The sequence below is a fragment of the Delphinus delphis genome, chromosome X (genome assembly GCF_949987515.2).
Source record: "Delphinus delphis chromosome X, mDelDel1.2, whole genome shotgun sequence".
Taxonomy (NCBI): Eukaryota; Metazoa; Chordata; class Mammalia; order Artiodactyla; family Delphinidae; genus Delphinus; species Delphinus delphis.
In genome coordinates, this window is record NC_082704.1 from 63,650,374 (window position 1) to 63,672,584 (window position 22,211).

At 36.6% G+C, this 22,211-nt stretch overlaps 1 protein-coding gene and 2 pseudogenes across 16 annotated transcripts in view; 2 read left to right on the forward strand and 1 right to left on the reverse strand.

Annotated features, from left to right (window-relative positions):
- ATRX (ATRX chromatin remodeler) overlaps positions 1-22,211 on the forward strand; it is a 242,762-nt gene that overhangs the window by 159,513 nt on the left and 61,038 nt on the right. For all 16 annotated transcript variants that reach the window (XM_060001635.1, XM_060001638.1, XM_060001644.1 and 13 more), the window contains 3 exons: positions 1,838-1,968; positions 3,916-4,004; positions 4,135-4,307. In XM_060001635.1, the coding sequence (XP_059857618.1) occupies positions 1,838-1,968; positions 3,916-4,004; positions 4,135-4,307 (393 nt within the window). The remainder of the gene's footprint in view (positions 1-1,837; positions 1,969-3,915; positions 4,005-4,134; positions 4,308-22,211) is intronic.
- LOC138413979 (tigger transposable element-derived protein 1-like) lies at positions 7,033-11,803 on the forward strand (annotated as a pseudogene).
- On the reverse strand, positions 11,156-11,985 carry LOC132418679 (large ribosomal subunit protein uL16-like; annotated as a pseudogene).

Genomic DNA, 22,211 nt, shown 5'->3' on the forward strand with positions numbered 1-22,211 from the left:
CAAAAGAAGAAATCACAAAGGAAATTAGAAAACATTTAGAGGTAAATGAAAATGAAAACATAAGATACTAAAATAGGGGATGCAGGTAAAGCAATGCTTCCAGGGAAGTTTATGGCTGTAAATGCCTATATCAAGAAAGAAGATCTCAAATTTATAACTAACTTTCTACCTTAAGAAACTAAAATAAGAGCAAACTGAACCCAAAGCAAGAAGGAAGGAGATAATGAAGACTAATCAGAAATAAGTATAAAGGAGAAAAGGAAAACAGTAGAGAAAATTATTGAAACCAAAACTTGGTTTTTTGAAATAATCAAGATAATTGATAACTCTTTAGTTGTACTTACAAAGTAATAAATAGAGCAGATACAAATAACTAAAATGAAGAATGAAAGAGCATTACTACTGACCTTACAGAAATAAAAGAATTATAAGGGAATGCTATGAACAGTTGTATATCAAGTAATTAGATGCCTCATTTTCACAGCAATGATTTCTGTCATACACAGTGGAAATACCTCTATCAGGCAAAATAATCAGTATCAGGCTTTTATGCATTTTTATTCATATTTCATATCATTACTGAATATACTCTTGTCCCTCATGGAGACAAGACATTAATTATCAGTGAATTTACATCTTTTAAAACTGTGGACAGAAAAATGTTATTGCTTAAATGCTGTTTTTTAAAAAAGTCAGCTTTGGGCTTCCCTGGTGGTGCAGTGGTTAAGAATCCACCTGCCAATGCAGGGGACACGGGTTTGAGCCCTGGTCAGGGAAGGTCCAGCATGCCACGGAGCAACTAAGCCCATGCGCCACAACTACTGAGCCTGCGCTCTAGACCCCGTGAGCCACAACTACTGAGCCTACGTACCACAGCTATTGGAGCCCGTGCGCCTAGAGCCCATTCTCCACAACAAGAGAAGCTGCCACAATGGAAGCCTGTGCACTGCAATGAAGAGTAGGCCCCGCTTGCTGCAACTAGAGAAAGCCCGTGCGCAGCAACGGAGACCCAATACAGCCAAAAATAAATTTAGTAAAAAAAAAAGTCAGCTTTGTTCTTCTGTTTTACCCTCTTGATGATTTTGTCATATTAATGAAATGTGCATTCATTTAATTTTCACTTCATTTTCATATGAAAAATATAATTTTGTTGAAATTACTCTGGGCAAAAGAAATCTATTTTTTTCAACAGGAAAAATATAAGTTTTAGAAGTAGTTTTTTTGGTGTAAGAATAATTGGAGAGAGTTGCTAAAATACTGTATACAGAGAGTGGCTTTATCTAAAGCAGAAGTTTGTCATCTAGGGTCTATGGTTAGAATCTAGGACCTGAATAAGAAAAACCTGAATAAGAAAAAAATTACGTTTTCACTAACCTCTATCAAAAATACAGCATTTTTCCAATTATTAATATAGGCAACAAACCAAAGTAGTATTAGTGTTAATTGTGACTTTGTTACCAATAGAAATCAGAAATATTTCTATATATTATTGTCATTACCGATATCTCAAATTTACCTTTATCAATGCTTCAGAATTTCAGGCAGTTGTTAAAATTACTGCTGTAGTTTGTTATTTAATGCATTAATAAGGTACACATACCACTATATCAAAAGTTTGTTTTTAAACATCTTGATAATTTCTGTATAATGGGTTTCTTTTGTTATCCTATTTATTTTATATGTTTTGAAATTTTCTGAGAAAGAGGGCCTATAAGATTCTCTACATGGGCAAAGGAGTCCGAGGCACAGATAAAGTTAAGGCCCTAATTTAGAAACACCTTGGATGAATTAGAGAATTCTTATGTCTTAACATTAACTCTTTTTTTCTTTTGATCAGGTGTAGGTAATAGCAGTGAAGGTGGAAGAGGAAAGGCAGGTGCAAAACTTTTCCAAGATTTTCAGATGTTAAGTAGAATCTGGACTCATCCTTGGTGTTTGCAGCTGGACTACATTAGCAAAGAAAATAAGGTAAATCAACTAACCTAAAGTTGATCAAAAGGTATCTGTCGGAAGCAGAATAACTTTAGGAAAAAGGTTGATCTGTATAGACGTACTGTATATTCAAAAATTTTTTTCTTTTTGGTACAGTAATTCAACTTATTTTATTTCTAGTTAATTACTATATGTTTGAATGCATTGTGATTATGGAAGGAGTGTTAAATGTTAATCTTTTTTAAAGATTTTATTGAAATATAGCTGATTTACACTGTTGTATTAGTTTCAGGTGTACTGCAAAATGAATCAGTTATATGTATACAGATACCCACTCTTTTTTAGATTCTTTTACCATATAGGTCATTACAGAGTACTGAGTAGAGTTCCCTGTGCTATGCAGCAAGTCCTTATTAGCTATCTGTTTTATATATAGTAGTGTGTATATGTCAATCCCAATCTCCCAATTTATCCCTCCCCACCCTTCCCCATGGTAACCATAAGATTGTTTTCTATATCTGTAACTCTATTTCTGTTTTGTAAATAAGTTCATTTGTACCCTGTTTTTAGATTCCACATATAAGTGATATCATGTGATATATGTCCTCTAACTTACTTTACTCGGTATGACAATCTAGGTCCGTCCAGGTTGCTGCAAATGGCATTGTTTCATTCTTCTTTATGGCTGAGTAATATTCCATTGTATATATGTGTCACATCTTCTTTTTCCATTCGCCTGTCGATGGACGTTTAGGTTGCTTCCATGTCCTGGCTATTGTAAATAGTGCTGCAGTAAACATTGGGATGCATGTATCTTTTTGAATTATGGTTTTCTTCAGGTATATACCCAGGAGTGGGATTGCTGGCTCATATGGTAGCTCTATTTTTAGTTTTTTAAGGAACCTCCATACTGTTCTCCATAGTGGCTGTACCAGTTTACATTACCACCAACAGTGTAGAAGGGGGTTCCCTTTTCTCCACACCCTCTTCAGTCTTTATTGTTTGTAGATTTTTTGATGATGGCCATTCTGACTAGTGTGAGGCGATACCTCACTGTAGTTTTGATTTGCATTTATCTAATAATTAGTGATGTTGAACATATATTCATGTGCCTTTTGACCATCTGTATGTGTTCTTTGGAGAAATGTCTATTTAGATCTTCCATGCTTTTTTTTTTTTTTCCATGCATTTTTTGATTGGTTTGTTTGTTTTTTTGATATTGAGCTGCATGAGCTGTTTGTATATTTTGGGGATTAATCCCTTGTCAGTCTCTTCATTTGCAAATATTTTCTCCCATTTTGTGGATTGTCTTTCTGTTTCGTGTATGGTTTCCTGTGCTGTGCAAAAGGTTTTAAGTTCATTAGATCTCATTTGTTTATTTTTGTTTTTATTTTCATTACTGTAGGAGGTGGGTCAAAGAAGATCTTGCTGTGATTTATGTCAGAGTGTTCTGCCTATGTTTTCCTCTAAGAATTTTTATAGTATCTGGCCTTACACTTAAGTCTTAAATCCATTTTGAGTTTATCTTTTGTGTATGGTGTTAGAGAGTGTTGTAATTTCATTCTTTTACATGTATCTGTACAGTTCTCCCAGCACTACTTATTGAAGAGGCTGTCTTTTCTCCATTGTATATTCTTGCCTCCTTTGTCATAGATTAACATCTTGCATAACCATAGTAAAATGGTCAAAATTAAGAAATTAACATTGGGTTAGTACTATTAACTAAACAATAGACGTTAATTGGATTTCATCAGTTTTTGTACTTACATCCTTTTTCTTTTCCTTGATTCAATCCAAGATTTCACATTTTGTTTATTATTCATATCTGTGACGTCTCCTTTATTTTTTCTAATCTATGATAGTTCTTCAGTTCTTCCTTATCTCATAACAATTAACTTATCCTTAAATGAAATAAACATTATTATAATTTCCAGTATAAATTGATATAAATTCTTAAAACATTCATCTTTTTTTTTTCTCTAGGGATATTTTGATGAAGACAGTATGGATGAATTTATAGCTTCAGATTCTGAAGAAACCTCCATGAGTTTAAGCTCTGATGATTATACAAAGTAAATTGAATACTTTTTGTGCCCTGTGTTGACATGTTTAAAATCCCTACTTGCTGATCATCCTCTAATAATTGGCACTTGTATCTTTCCTGTGTTTTCCTAATACTTTGAATTTGTTCTTTTTTTTTAGAAAGAAGAAAACAAAGGGGAAAAAGGGGAAAAAAGATAGTAGCTCAAGTGGAAGTGGCAGTGACAATGATGTTGAAGTGATTAAAGTCTGGAATTCAAGATCTCGAGGAGGTGGTGAAGGAAATGTGGATGAAACAGGAAACAATCCCTCAGTTTCTTTAAAGCTGGAAGAAAGTGAGTCTGATAAATGTTATGTTTATCATGGAACATTGATTTAGAAAATATCATGTCATTGTAATGTCAGTGCTTTTTTCAGTTATTAATTATCCTCACTGGTTGGCTCAAAGGAATATCTTTCCTCAGTTGGTAAGCATCTAGGATAATCAGATACAAGTAATAACAAATATTTGATGAATGTTGAATTACAAGCAAGCCATTGTGCTCTCTCTGGTATTTAAGAGGAAGGGAAAAAAGAAAAACTAACATTTATTTACATGTATATGCCTAAACTCTGTATTATTTTCACTCCATGTGTTAGCTAACTTAATTCTTGAGCAGCCTCGCAATGCTGTTATCTTTATTTTTATAAATGATTGGTAGAAGTGGGATTCAGACCTAGATATAGCCCATTTCAAACCCACCAGGGTAATTTCACTTAACTACTATATAAATAAGTGGAAGCATTTCAGATGATAAACTATGATTACAATTCATTTTATACAGTAAAACTAGTTTCATTGGTTTAGTCTTTTTCCTTTTTAATTCTTCATAATCTATATTTATTGTCTCTAGGTTTCCCCTGTGTCAGGTACAGTTTGTCATATGTTTCGCTTTCTCTTTCTTTCTTTCTCTTGTGCATGAGTGTATACTCAGTGAAAGTCTTCCATTGAACTTCCCAATGGCTAAAGTTATCTTTACTCATATCTACATTTGAAGGTTTAGTGTTCAGGCTCTGTATACTCCTAGTGCAGCCTGACTGGGTGTTTAGGAACTCCAGTGCTGGGAACAGATATCTGAATATTTGAAATATCAAATATCTGAAAACAGAACAGTGTAAGTAACTCTAAATATGTGGCATTTGGGAATCATGGAGCAAAGCAGTAGAGACCATCTGAGAAGAGATGTGAATGCCAGCTAGGTGAATGATCCTGTGCACAGACGAGCTTAGCTGGTCTCAGGCCTGCAGCTGAACAAATTTGGTGATTCCTTGATAAACATTTCTCTCTTCAGTATCTCCTTGAAATAGACAGATGGCAGCCTAACCACAGACCCTGGCTTACTTCTCTAAGAAATCAGGGGGATAGTAAAACTTAAACTACAAAATTTCTTTTCTTGTTTTTCTCTCCTGTTACCCCATAAAGGCAGTTTATTATCAGCATTCATCTTCCAACTAGATTTAAAGTATGCTTTTCTAAGAATAGTAAAGGAATGGTTATAGTTTAATTTAAGGTAGTGGGAAGCTCCTGTTATCTCCTCCCCTGGTCTCCTGACCTGCATTTTCACTTAAGTTCTCCTCAGTCTCTCATCTCGTAATTAGAAATAAATAGCTTAAAGTTTATGTGTTCCTGGGAATGATTTTCTTAAAATATTCTTAATTTTTTCTCATAACTTATGGTTAAGAGAAAAGAGAGAGTAGACTAACCAGTGTGTCTCATACTGTGCTTTAAATGGATTACATAAAAGTATGCTGAGGTATTGATGTGTTCATCACTTGGAACTGTAGATGGGGTCTTATGCAGCTGGGTCACCTTCAGAAATGAATAGCATCTTCCAGTTTTCCTGGTGTGCTATTGTAAGTACTATTGCTTTCCATATATGCCATAATATGAAAAAATTTGAAAAGAACTGGAGAAGAGAGTAGGTTGCTACATGTTATGAACTTAAAAGCAGACAGGGAAGGCTGTGGGTTCCAAATGACAAACTTTGCCTACTTTTCTATTGTGTTTGTTTCATTTTAGCTCTGTGCAGTCAAATAGAAGTCATTCATAGATGGATATATTTTTTATTTATTGTAGCTATCTACATGTATAGTTGATCAGAAACATTTTCTAGAACAAATAGATGATAAAAATCTATTTTTGTTCTTTACATCTAGATTAACTCTATATAAGGCTGAGTAGATCATAATACATGATCATATATACCTGGTACTATGTAAGTGTTAAAAATAAATCACTTTTTCTTTTTTTTTTCGCTGTGCTGCGTGGCTTGTGGGATCTTAGTTCCCTGACCAGAGATCCAGCCTGGGACCCGGCAGTGAAAGCTCCGAGTCCTAACCGCTGGATCGCCAGGGAATTCCCCTTGCAAATCACTTTCTTATAGTAAATGTAAGAAAACCTAAATAGGAAGTATTAGAGAGCCAAAATGTTGCACCTGGAAATTGAAATGGATATTAAATAAGTAGATGGCTATAACTGAGCTATGATTTTCACTGCATACTTCACTTTCACTTCAAAGAGTTTATGCTTAATTCTTTTGCGGTAGCTTTCTGAACTTTTTGAGAAGCAACACCTTGAATAAGTCATTTACGTTTACCTTACAGCATCCACATCTCTGTGTTTTAGTTTAGTATCGTATTAGGACATCTTATGATGAGGAAATGACTGTATATTAACTACTTCAAAATATTTGATTTATTATTTCAGCATAAGCATACCTTGTTTTATTGCACTTCACAGATACTGTGTTTTTCACAAATTGAAGGTTTCTGGCAACCCTGTGTTAAGCAAGTCTATCAGCACCATTTTTCCAACAGCAATTGTTCACTCCATATCTGTGTGTCACATTTTGTAATTCTCACAGTATTTGAAACTTTTTTGTTATTATTATGTTTGTTATGGTGATCTGTGATCAGTCATATTTGATGTTACTATTGTAATTGTTTTGGGGAGCCATGAACTACACCCATGTTAGACAGGCAACTTAATTGATAATTTTGTGTTGTGTGGGTTCTGACTGATCCACCGACTGGCCTTTCCCTTGTCTCTCTCCCTCTCCTCAGGCCTCCCTATCCCCTAAGACACACAGTATTGAAATCAGGCCAATTAATAGCACTACAGTGGCCTCTAAGTATTCAAGTGAAAGGAAGACTTGCTTGTCTCTCACTTTAAATCAAAAGCTAGAAATGATTAAGCTTAGTGAAGAAGGCATGTCAAAAGCCAAGATAGGCCAAAACTAGGCCTCTTTGCCGAACAGTTAGCCAAGTTGTGAATTCAAAGGAAAAGTTCTTGAAGGAAATTAAAAGTGCTATTCCAGTGAACACACAAATGATAAGAAAGTGAAACAGCCTTATTTCTGATAATGGAGAAAGTTGTTGTGGTCTGGATAGAAGATCAAACCAACCACAACATTCTCGTAAGCCAAAGCCTAATCCAGAGTAAGGCTTAGCTCTCTTCAGTTGTATGAAGGCTGAGAGAGGTGGGGAAGCTGCAGAAGAAAAGTTTGAAGCTAACGGAGGTTGGTTCCATGAGGTTTAAGGAAAGAAGCCATCTCCATAACATAAAAGTGCAAGGTGAAGCAGCATGTGGTGATGTAGAAGCTGCAGCACGTCATCCAGAGGAATCTAGCTAAGATATTTCATGAAGGTGGCTACACTAAACAACAGGTTTTCAGTGTAGACAAAACAGCCTTCTATTGGAAGAAGATGCCATCTAGGGCTTTCATAGCTGGAGAGAAGTCGATGCCTAGCTTTGAAGCTTCAAAGAACAGGCTAAGTCTCTTATTAGGAGCTAATGTAGTTGGTGACTTCAAGTTGAAGCCACTGCTCATTTACCATTTGGAAAATCCCAGGGCCCTTAAGAGTCATGCTAAATCTGCTCTGCCTGTGCTCTATAAATGGAACAACAAAGCCTGGATGGCCTCACATCTGTTTACAGCATGGTTTACTGAGTGTTTTAAGCTCACTGTTGAGACCGACTGGTCAGAAAAAAAAAAGATTCCTTTCAAAATATTTCTGCTCATTGACAGTAATTCTAAAATATTACTGCTCTTGGTCACCCAAGAGCTCTGATGGAGATGTAAAACGAGATTAATGTTGTTTTCAAGCCTGCTAACACAACATCCATTCTGCAGCCTATGGATCAAGGAGTCATTTCAACTCTCAAGTCTTATTATTTAAGAAGTACACTTTGTAAGGCTATAGCTTCCATAGACAGTGATTCCACTGATGGATCTGGGAAGAGTCAATTGAAAACCTCATGGAAAGGATTCACCATTCTAGGTATCATTAAGAACATTCATGATTCATGGGAAGAGGTCAAAATATCAACATTAACAGGAGTTGGGAAGAAGTGAATTCCAACCCTCATGGATGACTTTGAGGGGTTCAAGTCTTCAGGGTAGGAAGTCACTGCTGATGTGGTGGAACTAGCAAGAGAACTAGAATTAGAAGAGCCTGAAGATGTGACTGAATTGCTGCAATCTCATGATAAAACTTTAATGGATGAAGAGTTGCTTCTTATGGATGAGCAAAGAGAGTGGTTTCTTGAGATGGAATCTGCTCCTGGCGAAGATGCTGTGAAGATGGTGGAAATGACAACAGAGGATTTAGAACATTTCATAAACTTAGTTGATAAATCCATTGCAGGGTGTGAGAAGATTGACTCCCATTTTGAAAGAAATTCTACTGTGGGTAAAATGCTGTCACACAGCATTGCATGCTACAGAGAGATCGTTCATGAAAGGAAGAGCCATTATCGATTCAGCAAACTTCATTGTTGTCTTATGTTAAGAAATTGCCACAGCCACCCCAGTCATCAGCAGCCACCACCCTGACCAGTCAGCAGCCAGCAACATGGAGGCAAGACCCTCCACCAGCAAAAAGATTATGACTTGCTTCAGCGAGACGATGCAAGCATTTGTTTAGTAATAAAGTATTTTTAAATTAAGGTATATACATTGTTTTTTAAGACATAATGCTATTGTACACTTAATAAACTACAGAATAGTGTAGACCTGACTTTTATATGTAGTGGGAAACCAAAAAATTTGTGTGACTCGCTTTATTGTGATAATTCGCTTTATTGTGATGGTCTGGAACCAAACCTGCAACATGTCTGAGGTATGCCTGTGTTTTCAGAGTAAGCTTTATCAGTGAGCATTATATTTGAAAACAAACATAGAGTGGACTTGGATAGGTTACGGCACAGGAAGACTCTATGCTCACCTCCTCCCCTGAGCACAGTGATCTACACCTAAACACAATGCATTTTCTCTTGAAGAAGATCTGGGGGCTGAATGAACTGGTGCTGCCAATAGAAGAACCACATAGAAACTGGTAGGAAAGTCAGAGACATGGTATCCATGGGAACCCCTCCTCTTTCGCAGTGATCTACAGTAGGGAGATGGATTGCTGAGGGATCCAAATGCAGACACACTCACCCTGGGACACAGTGAAAAAACTTTAAAGGCACCTACAGTATATGTAAAGGAAATCTGTTTCCTAACCCTAGAGTTTCTGCCAAAATGACAGGGAACTGTTGGAGCCCTTGCCTGGGTAGGAGGCAGTGGTGATCACTATTGTTTGGAGTTCCCTCCCCAGACTCCTCCTGCCCCATATCTGCTCCAGCTCCAGCCACCCCATCAAGGCAGCCTATGGCCCAGCACTCTTCAGGGACTGCCCCTGGACCAGGTCCTCTCCAGCTCCAGCTATCCTCCTAAGGCAGCCTTGGGTGCAGTACTTCCCAGGGGGCTACCTCTGGACTGGGCCCTCCTCCAGGTTCTGTGGTCCCACCAAGGCAGCCTCGGGCATAGTGGTCCCCAGGGATTAACCCCAACTGGTGCCCACTGCAGCCCCATCTGGCCTGGCAAAGTCTCTAGGCACAAGTAGTCTACACAGGGAATGTTCCCACACAAGGCCTCTTCTTCAAGATCAGGGGAGGTAGCTGTTTCACCTAATTTATAGAAACACAAAAGAAGATCAAAGTAACGAGATAGAGGAATATGGTCCAAACAAAATAACAAAATAAAACCCCAGAAAAAAATAAACGCTAATGAAACAGATAAGTAGTTTACCTGATAGAAGAGTTCAAAGAAACAGTCATAAGCGTGCTCACCAAACTCAGGGAACGATTGGAGGAACTCAGTGAGAACTTTAACAAAGACTTAGAAAATGTAAGAAAGAATCAGAACTCAATACAGTAACTGAAATAAAAAATACACTAGAGGGAATCAGAAGCAGATGAGATGATACAGAAGGGATAAGTAATCTGGTAGATAAAATAGTAGAAATCACCCCATAAGAATAGCAACAAGAAGGAAGAATTTTTAAAAATGAGAGTTTAAGGGACCTCTGTGAAACATCAACCATACTAATATTTATATTGTAGGGGTCCCAGAAGGAGAAGAGAGAAAGGGACAGAAAACTTATTTGAAGAAATAACGGTGGAAATCATCCGTACCTAGGGAAGGAAACAGACATCCAGGTACAGGAAGCATAGAGATCCTAAACAAGATGAACCCAAAGAGACCCATACCAAGATACCTCATAATTAAAATGGCAGAAATTTAAGAATGAAAGAGAATTTTAAAGACAGCAAGAGAAAAACAGCTAATCATATACAAGCGAAACCACATAAGCCTATCAGCTAATTTTAAAGCAGAAACTTTGTGGGCCAGATAGGAGTGCCATGATGTATTTAAAGTGCTGAGAGGATAAAAACTTACAGTCAAGAACACTGTACCTGGCAAGGTTATCATTCAGACTTGAAGGGGAGATAAGGAGTTTTTCAGACAAGCAAAAACGAAAGGAGTTCATCACCAATAAACTGGCCTTACAAGAAATATTAAAGGGTTATCTTTAAGGGGAAAAGGAAAGATCACAACTAAAAATAAGAAAATATATGAAAGGAAAAAAAATCACTGGTGAAGGAGAATATATAGTAAAGGAATTGAATCAGTCACTTTAAAAAGCTAGTATGAAGGTTTAAAGACAAGTAGTAAAAAAAATCAGCTGTAACTGAAGTAAGTAGTTAAGGGATACACAAAATAAAAAGAAGTAAAATATAACAACAAAAAATAAAACGTGACAGGCGAGTGAAAATGGAGTGCTTTTTTTGATTGATTGACAGACAGGAAAGTAGGATTTATTGGTGGGCATGAGCAAGGAATGGACAACAACACCAAGGCTCTTGTGAGTGCAGGGCCTGCCATTTGTCCAAGGGGCTGTGATTAAGGATGTATTTAACCCCACAGCCAACTGGGTTAAGTCACTTTTCTGCCACCACATGTTCAAATTCATTGACTTTAAACTTAGTAAATCCCCACTCTTGGACATGTGAATCTTCTGGTGGCCAGGGAACTTGAACTTGGCCCTGTATAGGGCCTCAACCACATGCTCCTTGTTCTTCAGCTTGGTGGGGATGGACATGATGACTTGACAAGTGTGTACTGTGGCCACTGTGCCCTGGGGCTTTCCAGAGGCACCCTACATACCTACCCAGAGCTTGTCAGCCTCAGCACAGGAGAATGTCTTGTTGATGTGGATGATGTAGAAGGGGTGGAGATGTGTTTGGATGTGAAAACCATCTTTGCCACAGCTTTTCACCATGTACTTGTTGGCAGAAATATGGGCAGCCTCCAGTGGAGAACTGCTCATACTTATTTGACACCATGTAGCCACAGAGTGGGAACTTTTGCCTTCTTCTACCCCAGGTAAAAGATGTGGATCTTGGCATCAGGGTCACCTTGGCAGAAGCAAGACTCTGGGTACAGATTGTTCTTACAATACTAGTAATACCAGGCATGGCAGCAGCCCATGGTGACAACAGGATTTTCAGAGGCATGCTGAAGGGAAAGAGCAAAATGTAGTGCTTTTAGAATGCCTTCAAACTTAAAGTGACTGTCAGCTTAAAATAATTGGGTATATATATATAGGTTGATGTATATACACATACATACATACATACATACCCATACACACACCTCATGATAACCACAAATCAAAAACACCTACAAAATACACAAAAAATAAAATACACAAAAAAATACACAAAAAAATAAAGAGAAAGGGATCCAAACATAAAACTAAAGGAATCCATCAAACGATAAGGGAAGAAATGAAGAGAGTAAGACTGGAACAGAGAAGAACTAAAAACACAACCAGAAACCAAGTAAAAAAAAATGGCAATAAGTATATACCTGCCAATAATTATTTTAAATGTGAATGGACTAAATGCTCCAATCAAAAGACATAGGGTAGCTGAATGGATAAAAAAGCATGACCCATCTATATGCTGCCTGTAGGAGACTCACCTCAGATCTAAAGACACACATAAACTGAAAGTGAGGGGATAGAAAAAGATATTCCATGCAGATTGAAAAGTAAAGAATGCTGGGGTGGCAATACTCATGTCAGACAAAATAGACTTTAAAACAAAAACTATAACAAAAGACAAGGAAGAGCATGCCATAGTGTAAATGGAGTCAATCCAAACAAGAGGATATAACATTTGTAAATATTCATGGACCCAACATAGGAGTGTCTAAATATATAAAGAAAGTATCAATGGAAATAAAGGGAGAAATTGACAGTGATACGGTAATAATAGGGGACTTTAATACCCCACTTACATCAGTGGATAGATCATCTAGACACTAAATCGGTAAGGAAACAGTGGCCTTAAATCTGGTATTTGACCGGATGCATTTAATAGATAAATATAGAACATTTTATCCAAAAGCAGCAGAATACATATTCTTTTCAATTGCACATGGAACATTCTCCAGGATAGATCATGTTAGGTCACAAAATGGAACATTGTCCAGGATAGATCACATGTTAGGTCACAAAACAAGTCTTAATAAATTTAAGAAGATTGGAATCATATCAAGCATCTTTTCAGATCACAGTGATATGAAACTAGAAATCAAGTACAAGAAAAAACTGGAAAAAGCAATAATATGGGGAGGCTAAAAATCATGCTACTAAACAAGCAATAGATCAGCGAAGAAATGAAAGAGGAAATAAAACAATACTTTGAGACAAATGAAAATGGAAACACCATTACAAAATCTATGGGGTGCAGCAAAAGCAGTTCTAAGAGGAAAATTTATAGTGGTACAGGCCTACTAGAAGAAATAAGAAAAATGTCAAATAAACCATGTAAACGTACATTTAAAGGAACAAGAAGAAGAAGTAAAGGCAAAACCCAAAGTTTGTGAAAGGAACGAAATAATGAAGATCAGAGTGGAAATAACTGAAGTTGAGTCTTTAAAAAAAAGGAAAATTCAATGAAACTAATAAGTGTTGTTTCTTTGAAAAGATAAACAAAATCAAATATTTAGCCAGACCCATTGAGAGAGAGCTCAAATAAATAAAATCAGAAATGAAAGAAGAGAAGTTACAACCAACACCACCAAAATACAAAGGATCATAAGAGACTACTATGAACAATTGTGTGTCAACAAATTAGACAACCTGGGAGAAATGGATAAATACCTAGAAATGCACAATTTTCCAAGACTGAATCATGAAGAAATAGAAAATCTGAATAGATCTATTACTAGTAACAATATTGAATCTGTAGTTTAAAAACAAAAGTCCAGGTCCAGATGGCTTCACAGGCGAATTATCTCGAACATTTAAAGAAAATATATTTCCCAAAATATATTTTGGAAAATATATTTTCCAAAAAAGTGAAAAGGAAGGAACACTTCCAAACTCATTTTATGAGGCCAGTGTTACCCTGATACCAAAATGAGACAAAGACACCACCAAAAAAATAGTCTACAGGCTAATGTCCCTGATGAACACAGATGCAAACATCTTTAACAAAATATTAGCAAACTGAATTTTAAAATGCATTAAAAGGATCATACACCATGATCAATGAAATTTATCTCAGAGGTACGAGGATGGTCTAACATCTGTAAATCAATCAATGTGATATACCACATTAATAAAACAAAGGATAACATCAAATGATCATCTTAGTAGATGCAGGAAAAGCATTTGATAAAATTCAGCATCCATTTATGAAAACTTTCAACAAAGTGGGTACAGACAGAACGTATCTCATCATAGTAAAAGCCATTTATGAAAAACCCACAGGTAATATACTCAGTGGTGAAAAGCTGAAAGCTTTTCCTCTAAGATCAGGAGCAAGACAAGGATATGGATTCTCACTAGTTTTATTCAATATAGTATTGGAAGTCCTGGCCCCAGCCATTAGGCAAGAAAAAGGGAAAAAGCATCCAGATTGGAAAGGAAGCAGTAAAACTGTCACTATTTGCAGATGACATGATACTATATGTATAAAACCCCAAAGACTCTACCAAAAAACAATTAGAACTAATAAATTCAGTAAAGTTTCAGCATAAAAAAATATACGGAAACCTGTTGCTTTTCTGTACACTAGTAATGAACTAGCAGAAAGAGAAATTAAGAAAACTTTCCCATTTACAATTGCATCAAAAAGAATAAAATATCTAGGTTTCAATTTAACCAAGGCACAGGACCTATACTCTGAAAACTATGAGATATTGAGGAACAAAATGGAAGATGACACAAAAATAATGGAAATATACTTAGTGCTCATGTATTGGAGAGTCAATATCATTAAAATGTTGATACTACCAAAAACCATCTACAGATTCAATGCAATTCCTGTCAAAATACCAGTGGCATTTTTGACTGAATGAGAACAATCCTAAAATTTGTATGGAACAGAAAAGATCCCGAATAGCCAAAGCAATCTTGAGAAAGAACAAAGCTGGAGATAACATGCTTCCAGACTTGAAATTATACTACAAAGCTTTAGTAGTCAAAACAGTATAGTACCAGCACAAAAACTGACACATAGATAAATGGAACACAGTAGCAAATTCAGAAATAAACTGAAGCTCATATGTTCAATTAATCTACAACAAAGGGGGAAGGAACATACAGTGGGGAAAAGACAGTCTCTTGAAATAAAATGGTGTTGGGAAAACTGGACAGCTATATGCAAAAGAATGAAACTGGATCACTTTCTTACACCATATACAAAAAGAAACTCAAAATGGATTAAGGACTTAAATGTAAGACCTTAAACTTTAAAATTCCTAGAAGAAAATATAGGCAGTATGCTCTTTGACATGGGTCTTAGAAATATTTTTTTTTGAATCTGTTTCCTCAGGCAAGGGCAACAAAAGTAAAATTAAACAAATGGGACTACATCAAAGTAGTCCCATTTGTTTAATGGGACTAAATGGAGAATATATTTACATGTGATATATCCCATAAGGGGTTGATATCCAAAATATATAAATAACTCATACAACTCAATATCAAAAAACAACCAGATTAAAAACTGGGCAGAGAACCTGAATAGACATTTTTCCAAAGAAGACATACAGATAGATGGTCAACAGGAACATGGGAAGGCCTTCAACATCACTAATCATCAGCAGAATGCAAATCAAAAGCACAGTGAGATACAACCTCACACCTGTCAGAATGGCTGTTATCAAAAAGCAAGAAACAACAAGTGTTGGTGAAGATGTGGAGAAAAGGGTACTGTTGTGCACTGTTGGTGGGAATGTTAATTGTTGCAGCTATTATGAAAACCATGGAGGTTCCTCAAAAAATTAAAAGTAGAACTACCATATGCCATATGATGCAGCATTTCCACTTCTGGGTATTTATCTGAAGAATACAAACACACTAATTTGAAAATATATGTGTACTCCCATGTTCATTGCAGCACTGTTTACAGTAGCCAAGATATGGAAGCAACGTAAGTGTCCATCAGTAGATGAATGGATAAAGAAGGGGTGTGCGTGCGTGTGTGTGTGTGTGTGTAATGGAATACTACTCAGCCATAAGAAAGAATGAAATCTTGCCTTTATGGCAACGTGGATCAACTTGCAGGGTATTATGGTAAGTGAGATAAGTCAGACCAAGAAAAACAAAGACTGTATGATTTAACTTATATGTGGAATGTAAAAAACAAAACAAACAAACTAAACTAAATAGGAGCAGACTCGTTGATATCTAGAGCAAACTGGTGGTTGGCAGAAGGGGGTGCATCTTGGGGGGATGGATGAAATAGGTAAAGGGAGTTAAGTGGTACAAACTTCCAGCTATAAAATTAATAAGTCACAGACATTTAATGTGCACATAGGGTTTCAGTAATACTGAAAAATATGGTGATGGATGATAACTGGTCTTATTGTGGTTATCATTGCATACTGTATAAAAACATCTAATCACTGTGTGGTGCACCTGAAGCTAATATATTGTATGTTAATTGTAACGCAATTTAAAAACAAAATGTATATAATTTATTGTATGGATATAATCTTTTGTGATAGAATCTTGGTATATGATATAGGACCATAATATTAGCATTAACATACCATATTTATTCATTCAACAAATGTTTATTGTGTTCTTACTATGTGCCTGGGACAGCTCAAGAAGCTTGGGTTATATCAATGTGCAAAATACACTTACAGAGTTTACCATTCTACTAGTACTACTATTTATACATATAATATTTTAATGATGTTCTACCTTTATTTCTAAAACTACAGTGTAGGTTTTTAAAATTTTATTTATTTTTGTTTGTGTTGGGTCTTCATTGCTGCACACAGGCTTTCTCTAGTTGCAGTGGGCGGGGCTCTAGTTGCGGTGTTTTTTCTTGTTGTGGAGCACAGACTCTAGGCATGCGGGCTTCAGTAGTTGTGGCACGCGGGCTCAGTAGTTGTGGCTCGTGGGCTCTAGAGTGCAGTCTCAGTAGTTGTAGCGCACGGGCTTTGTTGCTTTGCGACATGTGGGATCTTCCCAGACCAGGGCTTGAACCCATGTCCCCTGAATTGGCAGGTGGATTCTTAACCACTGCACCACCAGGGAAGCCCTACAGTGTAGTTTTTTAAGGAATCTCCATACTGTTCTCCATGGTGGCTGTATGAATTTACATTCCCACCAATAGTGTAGGAGAGTTCCTTTTTCTCCACACCCTCTCCAGCACTTATTATTTGTAGACTTTTTTATGATGGCCATTCTGACTGGTGTGAGGTGATGGAGGTTCCTTAAAAAACTAAAAAATAGAGATACCATATGATCCTGCAATCCCAGTCCTGGGCATATATCCAGAGAAAAACATAATTTGAAAAGATACATGCACCTCAGTGTTCATTGCAGCACTATTTACAATAACCAAGACATGAAAGGAACCTAAATGTCCATCAACAAATGAATGGATAAAGAAGATGTGGGGTGTGTGTGTGTGTGTGTGTGTGTGTGTGTGTGTGTGTGTGTGCGTGCGTGCATATGTGTGTGTGTATATACATAAACACACACATACATATGTATACAGTGCAATATTACTGAGCCATAAAAAAGAATGAAATAATGCCATTTGCAGCAACATGGATGGACCTAGAGATTATCATACTAAGTGAAGTAAATCAGAAAGAGAAAGACAAATACCATATGATATCATTTATATGTGGAAGATCAAAAAAGAAAAATGATGCAAATGAACTTATGTACAAAACAGAAATAGACCCACAGACAGAAAACAAACTTATGGTTACCAAAGGGGAAAGGGGAGGAGGGATAAATTAGTTTGGGATTAACATATACACACTACTATATATAAAATAGATGATCAACAAGGACCTACTGTATGACACTGGGAGCTATACTCAATATTTTATAATAACCTATAAGGGAAAAGAATCAGAAAAAGAATATATATATATATGTAACTGAATCACTTTACTGTACATCTGAAACTAATACAACATAGTAAATTAACTGCACTTCAATTTAAGAAAAGGTAAGAAGAGTTAAGGGGTGAGGTGGTAGCCTGAAAAGGGGGTGGAGTCAGGAAAGAGTTTCAGTTTTAGGAAGTGGTAAGAAGTATCTCTGATTCTTTGGTTCTGCTGGTCTTTTACTTTGGGATACATTTTGAAGACATTGATGATGGTGATTGATTGATTGATTGATAGATGAATTTATAGCCTAATTCTTTCTGTCATTCTATTGATTCAAAAATACGTGGTGCATATCAATATGCTGACACCAGAAATCAAAGGAAAAGCAAAGGGGCCTGGTCTTCAGAGGTGCTTGGTCTGGTGGGGAGTGTTCTTCACTAGACTGGCAAATATGTTGCATTTCCAATAGCACCAGTGAGTTTAGTAAGCATAGAAACATCTGTGCTACCTAAATGGGATGGGGAGAGTATTTTTTAAGTTGCATTTAACAATAATCTGCATTTCCAATGACTCCTCCCAATATTCTTGTGTAGTAGAATTCTGGTATAAAATAAAGTTCGAAAAAATAAAATAAAGTTCGTTATTATAAGAAAAAAAACTACAGTGTATCTTGCTGCAAATATGGTGTTTAAATATATATTTAAATTGCTTGAAGAAATTAGGGGTAAAAGTGTTGCTTTCTATTTGTTTGTATTTCCTTTGTGCCTTGTAAGCATTTTTTGATATCCAGAGTGGATATTTAGAAGTGGCTTTGATTTATTAATTCACTGTTACTTGTCATGTATGCATACACAGTACAGAGTTATAACAGGAGGAATGATTAATCCATGTCGATGATGAAGTAAGAATATTCAGCATGAAATATCTATTTGTAGGTTTTAATTATTTATTCAGGATATTTATGAACTGGAGTAGCCCATATTTTTCTGGGTCACTTTTCTTTTTTTTTTTCCGGTACGCGGGCCTCTCACTGTGTGGCCTCTCCCGTTGCGGAGCACAGGCTCTGGACGCGCAGGCTCAGCGGCCATGGCTCACGGGCCTAGCCTCTCCGCGGCATGTGGGATCTTCCCGGACCGGGGCACGAACCCGTGTCCCCTGCATCGGCAGGCGGACTCTCAACCACTGCGCCACCAGGGAAGCCCTCTGGGTCACTTTTTATTTTTTTTAGAGATTACTCTGTTGTGATTATATCCAACAGGATTACAGTTAGAATGAATGTATTGTATTTGCACAGAAATTGTCACCTGTGCTAAGCTTTTACACTTCTTATTTAGCTGCCACATTTGTACTATCTGCCAGCTTTTTTTTAATAATTGCTTACACTTTTACCGTGTATAAATTACCTTAATTAAATTGGGTAACCATTGCTGAAGTTGTGTTCAGTCTGTGGAACTGCAAAATTCCCAAAGGCACTGATTATTTGCCAGTTGACTAATTGTAGAAAGGAATTTTAGTTAGCATATGCTTGATAAGCTACGTGTCAGGATTCCTCAAAGCTACCCCCTGGTTTGGTGATTCATAGGACTCAGCATATAGTCATATTCAGGACTATGGTTTATTACAACAGAAGAGTACAAAGCAAAATCAGGAAAGGGAAAAGGCACATATTGGTCAAAGTCCAGAGGAAACCAGGCATAACCTTCCAAGAGTCCTATAGCAGTGGAGTCACACAGGATGTACTAATTTCTGCAGCAGCAAGTTATGGCAGCAGCAAGTTATGTGAAGTGTTGTCTACCAGAGGAGCTCATTAGAGACTAAGTACCCAAGGTTTTTACTGGGGACTGGTGACATAGGCACTTTCTGCCTGGCTCTTACCAAATTCTAGACTCCCAGAACGAAAACAGGTATTTTCTTTCTAGGTGCCTAGATGAGGTGCAGCAATCCCTTCTTCTCAGGGAAAGTTTAAAATCAGTGCAGGGAACGGTTTACCATTCAAGTTCCCAGACAACAGCCAAGGGTCACCCTCTTAAGAAGGCTCTTCTAAGATGAAATTTTTGTTGACTCTTGAAGGATAGTAAAATATGCCTGGAAGTTGGTCAAGAAAAGAGGGGGAGAACGTAATATAAGACATTCAAGGAAAGGCATGGAATCGTGAAAATATGTGGTACATTTAGGCAATAGTTTATTGTGGTTTAAATACAAATGCATAATGAGCTCTGTAAAAGTAATGGAAATCACCAGGACCCAGCCTAAAAAGAAGGAACCGATAAACAGTAAGTTCAAGAAAGTATGCTATGGAAGCTCTAGGGATAGGCTAGTCTTGAGAGTAGCAGCTTTGGTTTTCACCTACTCAGGGGTAAGATTCAAGGCCTTGAGCGCTCTATAAGGTGGAGAGTTCTTAGAACTCAGATTTAAGCTGAATCTGTTTAACATAGGTACATACTCCATAGAAGAATAGGATAGAAAAAAATTTTCCCATCAATCCAGGGAGATGATAAGGAGATGACAAGGAAGCTTATCTGTGTCACCCTGGGCTGTGGGTTTCAAAAATAGTTTTCTTGGATTCATAATCATGGGCTTTCTCTCACATGGTTTATGGTTTGAATTTACATTATTTACATAGTCTAAAAATCTCAAGCTGAAATACTAACCTCAAAAGTAATTCTGGGTTGGTGATCCCCTGGAGCATCTGACAGAAGCAGATGCAGAATCACTGTGGAGTTGTATGATGTCAACCCAGGCTACCGAGGATTCTCTCATATTACAGCTACATTGAAAGTGAAATGACAAGAAAAAGTTATAGAGTACCTAAAGAAGCAATCAACATTAGGAAAAGTTAGCAACAAAATAAGTTATCAGTCAACCTGACAAAGTTAAAACAAACAACATGATCAGATTGTCAAGAACCACAGATATTAGAACTATTTGATAAGAATATAAAGTAGGTATGTTTAATATGATATGAGTCATGAGCATAATTTTATAACAGAAAATTTTAAACTTAGATGAAGTAGACAACATTCTAGAAAAATACAACACTGAGTCTTCATTGCAGTTATTTCACAGTAGCCAAAAATGAGAAATAATCTAAATGTCTATGAATAGGAGAACTAATAAATTATGGTATATTCATGCAGTGGAATACTATATGGCAGTTAGAATTATTGAATAAGTCTCACTTTGAGTGGAAAATGAAAAACTCCATTCAGTGAAAAAGTAGGTTGTAAAATTGTACAAACAGTATGGTACCATTTACATACAGTTTAAAAACATGATACATAATTACAGTTTACTAATACAAATGTAGTGAAAATGTAAAAACAACATAAATAGTAAATATAAAGTTTAGGGTTTTATTACTTTTCCAAAAGAAGGGGAGAAAGAAGAGAACAATATTGGTTAGGGTCACATATTAGGCTTCAGTTGCATCAGAAGTAGATTTAACGCGTTTTAAAATTTGATGAAGATGGGATATGGGAACACTGCTGTTCTTTATATTCTATATACTTTTCTGAATATGTAAAATATTTTATAACAAAATATATAAAAATTTAAAGTACTTTGCATTAAAAGGCAATTGAGAGAAGATACAGAAACCGGTTAAACCTGTACATTCCTTATTTTAAACTGAACTGTTTATATCTTTCATAGATTATTTTGTTATTCTCTTCTTACACCTTTTTTTTTAACATCTTTATTGGAGTATAATTGCTTTACAATGGTGTGTTAGTTTCTGCTTTATAACAAAGTGAATCAGTTATACATATACATATGTCCCCATATCTCTTCCCTCTTGCATCTCCCTCCCTCCCATCCTCCCTATCCCACCCCTCTAGGTGGTTACAAAACACCGAGCTGATCTTCCTGTGCTATATGGCTGCTTCCCACTAGCTATCTGTTTTACGTTTGGTAGTGTATATATGTCCATGGCACTCTCTCACTTTGTCCCAGCTTACCCTTCCCCCTCCCCATACCCTCAAGTCCATTCTCTAGTAGGTCTGCATCTTTATTCCCATCTTGCCCCTAGGTTCTTCATGACCATTTTTTTTATATTCCATATATATGTGTTAGCATACAGTATTTGTTTTTCTTTCTTACTTCACTCTGTATGACAGTCTCTAGGTCCATCCACCTCACTACAAATAACTCAGTTTTGTTCCTTTTTATGGCTGAGTAATATTCCATTGTATATATGTGCCACATCTTCTTTATCCATTCATCTGTTGATGGACACTTAGGTTGCTTCCATGTCCTGGCTATTTTGAATTATGGTTTTCTCAGGGTATATGCCCAGTAGTGGGATTGCTGGGTCGTATGGTAGTTCTATTTTTAGTTTTTTAAGGAGCATCCAAACTGTTCTCCATAGTGGCTGTATCAATTTACATTCCCACCAACAGTGCAAGAGGGTTCCCTTTTCTCCACACCCTCTCCAGCATTTATTTTTTGTAGATTTTTTGATGGCCATTCCAACCGGTGTGAGATAATACCTCATTGTAG